This window comes from Clavelina lepadiformis, chromosome 7 (assembly GCF_947623445.1).
Source record: "Clavelina lepadiformis chromosome 7, kaClaLepa1.1, whole genome shotgun sequence".
In the NCBI taxonomy this organism is placed as follows: domain Eukaryota; kingdom Metazoa; phylum Chordata; class Ascidiacea; order Aplousobranchia; family Clavelinidae; genus Clavelina; species Clavelina lepadiformis.
Window position 1 is genome coordinate 12,231,139 of NC_135246.1, and position 11,435 is coordinate 12,242,573.

Sequence of the window (11,435 nt, forward strand, 5' to 3'; positions counted from 1 at the left end):
AGGCTTTTTGCAGTTTTGCCCGGATTCAGAAAGCAAGAAACATGCAAGCTGGGGCTCAGTAGCAGAGTGGTTAGAGCCTGGATTTACAATAATGAGGTCTGGATAATGGGTTCAATATCCAGCGGTACTACCTTTGTAATGCCGTTGACCAAGGCATTATAATGACACTTGCTGACGACGACGTCCTGATGAATACTTCCAAATTCGGGCAATGCAATATGAACATTTAAAAAAATTACACGATGGTGGAGAGAAAGTTGTGACTGAAAAGTGGGTTTGAGACCAGCCCATTGCAATTGCCAGCGCACTTTAATTTTAAGGCCAGCCCATTTCCATTTTTAACGCCGTGTGTCAGTCACATCGAGACGTACAATGATCTCTATTAGAGTATTTAAAATTTTACAATATAATTCCGAATACAGAGTAAGAGAAGTGACGTGGGACCGATGAGACACAAAACTTATTATTTTGTATTTAGTTTCCGAAAATCTCCTCTCCTTTATTTTGCAAGTTAATTACTAATCAGCGTTACTCCTGTTTATAAATTATGATACATAGGCCTATAATCTTGTAGTAATTTACTCACGACTAAACAAAAGGGTTAACAAAACAATGATTTAATCATGATTAGTATGATCACTGCTTTTAATTAGGCAGGAAAATTAAGGCAATGGCGTATTACAAAAACTAGACACATAAAATGCTTATAATTACACTTGCTACACGGCATGGCATTTAGTCCTAGAACATTTACTTTTTTATATTACATTTATACTCAGCCACTGCATAAAACACATGAAGTATTATGCATGAAATATAAAAAAATTTAAAAACCAAATGTGAGGATTTCTATAAAAAACAAACAACGTGGATGGAATGATGTGGTAAACGATTTACAGTAGAATCTACAATGGAACAATGCGGTATTTTCAAGTATATAATAGAAAGCAAAAAGGCAAAAGATGCATATATAGTGAAGAACTTTACGGCCAATTCAAAATAACTCGAACTTAATTAGAACTCGTTCACAACAAGCATTAAGCGTATAAAAACATGGCAAAACATTAAGATGACAAAGATCTAACAATACAATTTCATTTAGAACTATACTGTACAGTTTTGAACTCAACTGTTAGCATAACAAACTTATATTAATGATCACACTTTTGGTGAATATACAATGTTATTGCACTTTGGACAGACATTTAATCTACGATCACCAAGTTTCCTAATTTCAACTGGAATTGAGCATATCTGGCAGGTGCCATTTAAAAGTATTTGTACAGAGAAAGCAGTAGCGCCATGTTCTGGGCTAAAACCAATATAAAATTCTACACGTTTACGTTCTGAACCAAAACGCTTTCCGTATAAACTGTAATTCTTAGGAACAAAAAATACTAAAATTTGATGTTGAACTTTAACGTCTAACTGAATTTTTCCTTCATATGGGTGTGCAGACTGGACAACAGCTCCTGTACATGGTCGAAGCTGGCATATTTTAGCTGGATCTTTCCATATTCTTTCGTGGTAACCCCACTCACCAAGTTGCAAATGATTTACAATTGTTCGAAAGGAAGATGGTATGTCATAATTTGAAAGCCATTCTCTATTTATTTTGGACAATTTATCAGGGAGATGGCTTTTGCATGACATCAAGCGTTTTCTTTCCTCAGATGACTGCTTAGCATAGATTGCACAGAGCTTTTTACCTGGTAGTGTAATTGCAAGAACAGTACACAGTACATATCGATAGTATGTGGACAAAGAATCTCTTTCATTGCGTTGATCCCATTGTGTTACTAGTTGCAAAACATCGGCCAGTTTATAATCCTCAGATATAAGATGAAGACGAATACCATACAACCATTCAAGCATGTCACCAGATATTCGAATATTTGGAGTTTGGTGTAATAGCTCATGGCGTATTGATTGATGGTAAAGATTTACGATTTTCTTCAGATCATCAGAATCCTTAACATGGTCAATATGAATCATTGTCTTTGAAGAGTGTCTACTGGCCTTGTGATGCTTTATTTTGATAACAGAGATTTGATTTCTTCGAGATAAAGTGGAATTTCTACCCTGCCATTTCTGCAATGCTTCGTCAGGTGTGTGGAAAAAAGCTGTAAAAAGATTTACACATTCATAGTAAATACACAATTTATTCAGCTCCAACTGTGGTGTTACATGAGCACATTCTGTTAGTAGTGTATCACAAACTGGCAGACATTTCTGAACAAAAGATGGTGCGTTATCTTCCTCCTCATCTTGGAAGGTATATGATTGCCATTTCTCTCCATAGATCTTCTGCAGGAACTCTATTACAAGAAGGCGGAGTTTTATTTCTCCAATGTATCCATATGTTCGATTACCGGATCTGCAAAATGTTCTGCTTTCTTCAAAGTGGGTTATGCCAGCAGAGGTAATAGCAAGAATATTGTTCTGAAATGTGGTCTCTTTGTGATTTTGCTTGGGCTTGTAATAGCCCATTCTAGACCCCAGCATGTGCTCAAGTTTTTTGACATAGCAAAAACCAAACATTGTATGTGTCAGAGAAAGATTTTTTTTCAAACGCTGACTATTTGGCGTCACTTCATGACGTTCATGCAAGATGTCCAAAGCCATCTGAAGCTCCTTTTCTGCTTCATTAAATTCTGCAAGAAAACTGTAAAACCTTCCCAAGTGAGCATGAAAGTAATGTTCTTCAGGAAAGATTTCTACAAGAGTTTTCAAAATTTGAAGCCTATGCTTATCATCAACCAAATCCTCTAACAACCTGGAAAAACGTGGTTTGGATTCACCAAGTACATCATTGGCATCCATGTACTTGTAATTTCGTTTCAAAAAGACAGATGTCAGTGTATCCAAGATATTTCTAGTGCTATATTTGTGGTTAAAGTTACGAGTCCGAACAGTTTCCAAAAAGCTTAATGCTAACAAATGTAGCTTCGTTTTCGCTACACGTGACAACCCTAATTGCACAGCATCATTATTTTTCTGTGTACCTAATATATGTTCCAGAATTTGTTTAGCAACCACATTATAAGATATTTTCCAAAGGTGGTTTGGATCCTCATGAATAAATCGTTGTGCTGTATTTGGCAAATTTTCAATGCTCACAACATCTTCACAACCCAAAATATTCTGAAAGAATTGGGCAGGAATATGACAATGACCATAGAAATATGCCAAGGAAACAAAGGCAACAATCTTCTGCCAGTCAGCCAGGTTGTCAATATTATGGTCAACTGCAAGTTGCAAATATCCTTCGACATAACTTGCAAGCCCAATAAATTCATCTTGAAATGAAAGTATACCATATTCAAACATACGATGTTTTTCATTGTTAACAATTTCGTGGGTGAGATTTTGTATATCATCTTTGTTACTTGTCTCTGAGACACTTTTGAAAATATTGTTCAGATGTACGGCCTCCTTGGTGGTTATTTGATCTGTTAAGTAGATACGATTTTCTTTGCAATCACTCTTTTCTATAGTAAGGTTATATCTTTGTACATGCAGTATGATAAGTTTTTCATAATGGATTTGATCCAATAATGTCTTCACTTTGTTTGCACTTCTTCCATCTATGAGTAAGACAACTGGTAGAAAAGTATTTTCTGAGAGAAAAGCAACTCTTTCTTTAACTTCCTGTATTGGGAACATGGCAGAACTCAAATAAACACATGGTGCACATTCTCTGAGGTCCCACAAAAGATGTCGAGCGAATGTAGTGCCACCACCGCCGGGTGTGTGGTAAATATTAACCACACATGATTTACCACATAATATAACTTGTTTAATATGCTTCACAGCATCATAATGAATAGACCTTTCTGCATGGTAGGCTCCAATAAATATTTCTTCCCAAGTAATCTGACCACCTTTTAGAAATTCTTCGCCCAGCTTATGCCCAACATTTTGCAGATGCTGTTTGTATGCGTCACTGTCACTTAAACTTAAGACATCCAAATGCACCTTAAGCCATGCCATATCTGCCTTGCTTATCGAAACTGTTCGAACTTCTCCCATTCCCTTGTATAAGGGTAATAAACTGATTTCAGAAAGCATTAGTGTAGTGATGGGAGTGATACTTTGTAATGCTGTGCATACATTTTCAAGGGACAGAATCACCACTTTTTCTTCCATGGAATTCTCTTCCAAGAAATAAAACAATCTGCTGCCCTCTGAGGGCCAAGATGGCAAACAAATGACAATCGGCATGAGATCTCCAGATTCGTTCATCTCATAAACAACGATCTGAAGAAATTTGATCATGTGCACCAAACTCTGTTCTTCGTGCCATAATACAATAAGTAGTGGTGGTTTGTTATGTCCTAAAACCAAGCGAATATGCCCTTTAACATGTTTCTGGTTTTTTTTAAACCACTGCTGTGCTTCTGCTGCACTTAATGGATTATTATCAGACATACTGTTAATCTGAACCCAATCAGTAGAATCTTTGGATAATGGAGCAGGTTTGTCTTGTACGTCACTAACAGAAAGAAACCTTTGGGCTCTGACATGCTCTTCAATGTATCTCAAGACACCACATGTGCGCGTTTTGGGATCAAAATCAAACACTCTTCTCCAAGGAATATTTGCCATACTTTCCAAGTAAGTATCGCCACTTTGCACAGGACCCAAAACAAGAAAAAAGTCTCGTTTTGGATCAAATTTGTAGACAAGGTCATAAAATTTATCAATTTGGGCACAATATGATTCTATCTGATCTAGTGCAGCTGCAGACAACTTAGTTGGCTTTTGGAACCAATTAAAGATATGCTTTTGCAATTTCTCATCAGCTGTGACGTTTTTGTAGTTTTGCCTTACATAAACATCATACTGATCCCAAAGTCCTTCTGGTCCACTGTCCACAGCACTGCAGGGTTCTGTGCAACTTGCTTGTGGCTCATGAATGACAATAATGGCAATATCATTGTCAAGTATAGAAATATTCTCTAAGTGAAAAGAGGGCGTGTAATTGAAGTATTTTTTTTGAAACATATTTCTAAAATCCCATTCACGCTTAGTTGTAATATACCCAGAACATTTCCAAGAATTGTTCTTATATTCAGCACCAATACAAATGTACGCTTTTCCACGTTTGGGAACGTTCCAGAGAGAAACCACATCCTGAGTGAATTTGTAAGACCCAGTATCAGTGTTATCATATGGTGGTATGGAATAACATATCATACAGCAATCCCCTTTCGCACCAGAAATTGTTTCAGTTAGTTCACTTACATAAAGGTCTCCTTTTTTAATAGTTGTTGGTACTGACACGGTGCCTTGCGTTTTAATAGGACTAGAAGTATGCTTCTTTTTTACCTTCACATGCTGCCATGTTTCAATAGGGAAAAAGCCCAAATCTTCCACTGGGCAATCTTGTGCCTCATTGACAGGGGTTAAATCTTCCTCAGTAAAAAAAATAGGGGTTGAAATGCAGGATCGTGAAGCACCGGTACAATCATCAAATGCAGTATGAAATGACTCAGTGTCATCTTCAGGAGCTACAGAGACGTTGGCTTCATGACGAGGACTTGTCTTTGGAATGTCTAAAAAACGAAAAGCACGTGTCAATTAATATTAACATATTAATTCCCCTTAAGTGTTTATCTTTCATTGTAAGATGTGCCTACTACGTTGAGTTGTTGTTAACCGTTTGAACAGTTGTTATTAACCTTCATTTTAACCATTAAAGGGTGAATAGTCGGCCACGCGATTTGATCATTAACTGAAGAAAGTACCTGTACCTTGTGATAGATGTAATGGAAAAAAATTTCATAGAGTCTATTGTCTTGTACCACAAATTATTTTGTAGCCTTTTAACAATAAAACCTACATATATTATGCATAATTTTTAAATACCTGAAAACAAATTCTGTTGATAAAAGTTTCTGATAGTAACTGATATTTGATCTGATGAAGCTCCAGGCATATGTTTAACAATGCAAGAATTTGGGAAAACATTCTTGAGTGAAAATTTTCTTGATGACAACATTTCATCATATGTCATATCCATAACAAGGGTGTTACTACTCAAGCAAGATTGGAGATTTAGATATTGATAAAGCTGACCAGGGTATTCTGCAATTTTAGATGTGACTAGAAACACCCTGAAAAATACATTAAACTGAAAATTACCCAACAAGCACAAATTACACAATTTTTGAATATGAATAAACAACATGAGGACTACATGTAATACGCATCTGGAAAACGAAATCAGCCAAAAGACTGAAGCTTTTATAGTTATATACAAAAAACTAAAATTATAACTTGTGACGTAAATGATTTTGTAATTTATAAAATAGGCTCTTTAAACCGGAGAAAAAAAACAGACAAATTACAGATATTTCTTTGGCTAATTATTTTTTACAAGTATAAAGTGGCATAGACTCTATAGAGAAATGTTTTTCTTTGAACTAGTCTTTTTCTCAATATAACAACAATTTTTTGCGATCTGGAAGACAATTACAGTCCAGACCTTCAAATTTTTTTTTACGTTTCTATAATTTTTTCTGAAACTGTATGTTTGAACTTGCATTGACTACACCATAAGTTACCATACATATTCATTGATTCTGATTTATACTGGCATGTTCATATTTCTTATGTAAAGAAGAATATGAATTGCAAAAATATGATTAAAGTGCACTGTTGTACTCACTTGAATTTTGCATGCTTTATTAAAGACTGCATGTTTAGCATAAACTCTCTCCCAGCTGGTACAGGACTGTTATCAGTTGAAACTGAGCATCTTGCGCTCTTCTCCAGAGCCGTCTTAATTTTATTCGTAAAGTCATTTTGGCCAAAGCCACATATAAATATGTCTTTCTCCGTTAAGCACGATGAGCTTGCTAATGAAAATATATCCGCATCTGTAAAACATCTCATACTAAACAAAACATCATTTGAAGTGAAAATGTTATCATATTAATTTTAGATTTAAATAAACTTTAAAAAAATGTTCTCAAAACATAGGGGCTTGATCATACTTACGAAGTGTCAATAAATTATTGCTACAATGTCTAAAACTGGTCAAAATTGTATTTTTTAAGATATTTTTATTCGTTTTTTTTTATATTGAAGGGAAATACTTCAAGGTTTTTCATTAACGTAATTCAACTGACATGGTCCAACCATCCAAAAAGATTATGTTCAAGTAGTGTTGCACGTGATTCAAAATTAATTACATAATTTACTTGTTACATGGTCGTAAGTAATGACGTAGAGTATTGTTTTTATTATCGCTCATGTTATTGAATGGCAAAGCAGATTCATATGACAAGTAATTACTTAATATTGAATTTTATATAGCTAAATTTGCATTTTTTTCAGTGGCAATCAATAGGATTTTCCCAGCGAACATTTTTCCATTTGTTTTTGATTTTTATTATAAAAGCAGGTTAAAATGTAAATAAAGATATCCCTTCTCAATTTTGTTTTATAACAAAAATCTCTAGTTTTGTGAGAAACAAGCATTATTCCTTGTGGGCTTTGTGCTGTGTATCACTTTAACAGTTTAGCTGTTTCACTGCCATACTTTCCATACTGGTACTCAATTTATGGTTGTAAAATTTTACTTCATAATTTGACCAAATATAAGGCAATATCGCAGAAAATCACTCATGTCTTCAAATGAGCAATAGGATGGTCAAACATTGTTTTCCGCTTGGTTTCAGAAAATGGCAACATGGGCCAAGAACCGAGTGCAGATATCGCAGACATTTCAATTGTGTTTACATATGTAAATGCAGACAGAACAAAAAGCTAGTTAGCTAGCACTGTTGCATGAAATATACCCAAAAAGTAAGTTACGCAATAGCGTAATTTGTACCAAGCCTTCCTAACTGCAGCTCCAATGCGAACTTATAAATGTTAGTTTCATATTGATGGTTACATGCAACATTATGTTGAAGATTGGGTCAAAAAATCCAATATTTGATTTAAAAATATACAATTATAAAGTATGAATACACTTATGAACTGCATATATACCTTTTAAAGAATCCATGATCACCACCAAATTTCTCCAAGTATATTTGATATGTTAACTTTTTTTAAATTAATTAAAAAAGCCCATAATAAAAATATAAATTTTACATGTTAAATAATCATAGACTAGTTGCCGGTGAACTGAATGATGCTGCAAAACAAAAGATATTTTCACAATTAATTTTAGCAAAGATTGAGCAACTGTAAGAAATACTATGTATATCATCGTCTATAATCTTTCCAAAATAGCTTTTAGATTTTTTAAATGGCAAGCATTCTGCACAACAGTTTGTAAAGATTTCTCTCAAGTGAGTAGCATATGAATTCCTTTGCAAAACAAAGAAAAATAAATGAGAAAATATTTTTTAGTTTCTATTTTACAGCATTTTAACTTGTTTGTCTGATTGTTGGTGACCAGTGCATTGTGTTCTAAAGGCGCTAACATTATAACTAGATTTACTTTGTATTTTCCATAATTATTTCATTAACAACATTTTTCGTTCTACACATCATCCTATATAATTTTTAATATTTAGGAACTGAATTGTTGAGGGAATTATATAAGATGATATACAGAACTGTAACATATTAAGTATGACATTGATAGTCAGGTGAATGGTGTAGTAAGGATCTTTGTCTTCAAACTGAGGAAAAGTTTTGCACAACTTTAATTAGTTTAGTTCAGTGGTTCTCAAACTGTGGTACGCGTACCACTAGTGGTACGCGTACCACTAGTGGTACGCGAGAGCTTTTTAAGTGGTACCGCGTACCGCTGAACATGATTTTCGATGTGCTGTGAGTAATGTGTTGCCCCGGATAGACAAGCTTGTGCAGAAGAAACAGTTGCTTCTATCAAATTAAATTGTGTTTTCTTGCTATTCATTGGTGTTATGGTATAATAATAACGGTAATAACTAATAAATACCGGTACATTTGAGTAAAATAAGTCATTCAGGAGCCAGGTGGTACGCAGTGTAGCAAAAAAAACGAATGAGTGGTACGCGATCGCAAAAAGTTTGAGAAACACTGGTTTAGTTGCTTCAGTAACCAAGCTATTATTAAAGCATTATCTAATTGGTATATCCTTCATTTGTTTTTCAAGCAGTGTTTGACATGCGTTCTTATCATAATTTGTTAGGTATCATGCTTTCATCCTTTCTATATATGCATACTTGTTTAAATGTGAGGTACTCCAATTGTTTGCGATGCATTGTACAACATCCTTTGCTCTGCATTTAAGAAAAAAATTATGAAAATGTATAGAAAAAAGAGACCACTAAAAAGCCGAAAATACCCCCACTAAAAAACTGAAAATGAAACATACAATATATTAAATTTCAAAACACTTGAAAGTTAATGTTTAATTATACTAGTCGTGTGGGCAGGGCAATAGACCAAAATTTGCAATGAAGGCGCTATTGGTTATCAACCAGCTAGTTGCGATATCAGCTGACATCTGTTTGTAAAGGTGTTTGTTTATACAGTACTTAAGTTACTGAAAGTTAACCTGGTAAGAGAATTAACTCTGAAGTGGAAAAAGCAAAATGACTACAAACATCACATCTTAGTGCTTACTTGTACTTTTAATAAGTTAGATTTTTCATATTTATCATTTTGTTTGTGTGCATAAATTGAAAATGATTATGAATAATTAATTACGAAAGTATAGAATTTATTTGTAAATATTTTGGTGCATTTGAAATCCTGTATGAAAAAATTGGTGCTACACAAAAAGGCTGGCAAGTGGCCATGCAAGTTTCTTTCAAAATGACAAGTATATATATCTATTTAAAAATGTTTCCAAAGAATACTTTCAGTTTTCAGAACTCTGATAAAACTTTTCCAGGTTGAAGTATGTGCATTGTGTTGCCGAACTATTTCAACAAATCAGCAATTGCAAGCCAGTCTTTTATAATTATGACACAGAACATTAACTATAAACCTCAGTTAAATTTCACCCTCTCAGAAGGAAAGCGCTACAATCTTTCTCAGTAATTACCACCGAGATTGAAAGTTAGCTAAGTGTGCGGGAAATAAAAATTAACTGCGCATATAATGGTTATTATTTCATCTTGGTTGGGCAGGGATTTCTATTTTCTCACCCAAAAACAACAAACTTTCTAATCTGGGTTAACACTATGCACTTGCAAATGATAACTTGTTCAATGTGCGTAATATACCAGTTGCCTACCAGTATTATTCATGCAAACAAATTCATATCTCTGTAAACTACATAAGAAAGCAGACCACATAGACCTAATCGTTTAGAGAATTAAAATTGTTTATTCAGTTCTTGTGTTATCCATCCTTTTTAGAGGTTTACCAAATTGATTCACGTCTTTAGGGGTAAATTAAATAACCTGACCTGGCACCGCACAACTATTGCTTCCGTTACCCTACAAAAACCGATTAGGCAATAGCAATAAGTATAAAATTTGTTCAAACACCTATTTATACCCTTATAACTTATATTATTGAGGTGAACACTGAACACCACGAGCAGTTCATCTAATTCAGAAGAAACACTGTTCTACATTAAAAATTTTCTGTGGTAGATCAAGCAGAAATCTCCCAAGAGGAGTCCCCTTAAAAAATTTTCCACAGGTAGATAAAATGGGATTCCCCGTTGAAGAGTAACAATTTCAGTAAACCAGTAGGATAACTTTTTGCTTCGCTCGATCATAGATTCTCCATAAAAATGTTATGCATTACCATGGGGCTATGGCTCCTTCACGAACCCAATTTTTTGAGACCATAAGCTTTTGTACGTTTTTGTTCCTATTCATTCATCGCATTTCCTTGTTTTCAACTACTTACGTATAAAAAAATATGTAATAGACGCGTATATAAGGTTTCAAAGTTGTTACATCTACCTACTACAAAATCGTTGTATACGGCGTTTCAAAGGTAGCCCCTAGTGTACATACAAATACGGAAATACATTTCCTTTCAAGGTGTTTAAAGCGTGTTTTGAGGCATAAAAATCCAAAATGTTTGTGCATTTTAGGGTGGGTTAATAAAGGAATTTAAGGTGGGAAAATATGAGAATTTAAGACCCAGCTTTTAAAAACTTCTGCCCCTCCTCAACGCATCCCTAAATATGCCACTGAGTCTATGTAAATAAAACTTGAACTTTTCCAAAAATTAAAAAATTGTGGGAAACTGATTGCATGACAAGTATAGTGCCCTCTTTACAATATTGTGCTCTCTCTTGGCCACAGAAACGGGATTCCGGTCTCTAGGATCGAGTTTGTTTTGTGCAGTTTTCATTAAACATCCATTTTTTGTGCACTTAAGGTATTTATTGTAATTTTAATTTAACCATGTCACTTTATATATTAATTTTGGCTATTAATATACTTGTTTTTAATGTGAGGGAACATGTCCTCTACATCTTCCAACAGTGCAGTTGTTTCGTTGATTGTGTTATTTTG

At 34.3% G+C, this 11,435-nt stretch overlaps 1 protein-coding gene across 1 annotated transcript; it reads right to left on the bottom strand.

Annotated features, from left to right (window-relative positions):
- Positions 1-601: 601 nt before the first annotated feature.
- On the bottom strand, positions 602-8,148 carry LOC143465358 (uncharacterized). The gene is made up of 4 exons (XM_076963595.1): positions 8,005-8,148; positions 6,674-6,884; positions 5,872-6,119; positions 602-5,558 (listed from the first exon to the last, which is right to left on the bottom strand). The coding sequence occupies exons 1-4, from the start codon at positions 8,018-8,020 to the stop codon at positions 1,159-1,161; spliced, it is 4,875 nt and encodes a 1,624-aa protein (XP_076819710.1). The 5' UTR covers positions 8,021-8,148; the 3' UTR covers positions 602-1,158.
- Between the last annotated feature and the right edge of the window lie 3,287 nt (positions 8,149-11,435).

Bases quoted from the DNA above. Each gene is read 5' to 3' on its own strand.
- LOC143465358 (XM_076963595.1), bottom strand. The intron at 6,120-6,673 runs GTGAGTACAACA...TGTATTTTTCAG, and splicing joins ATAAAGCATGCAAAATTCAA to GGTGTTTCTAGTCACATCTA. The intron at 5,559-5,871 runs GTATTTAAAAAT...TTCGTTTTTTAG, and splicing joins TCAACAGAATTTGTTTTCAG to ACATTCCAAAGACAAGTCCT.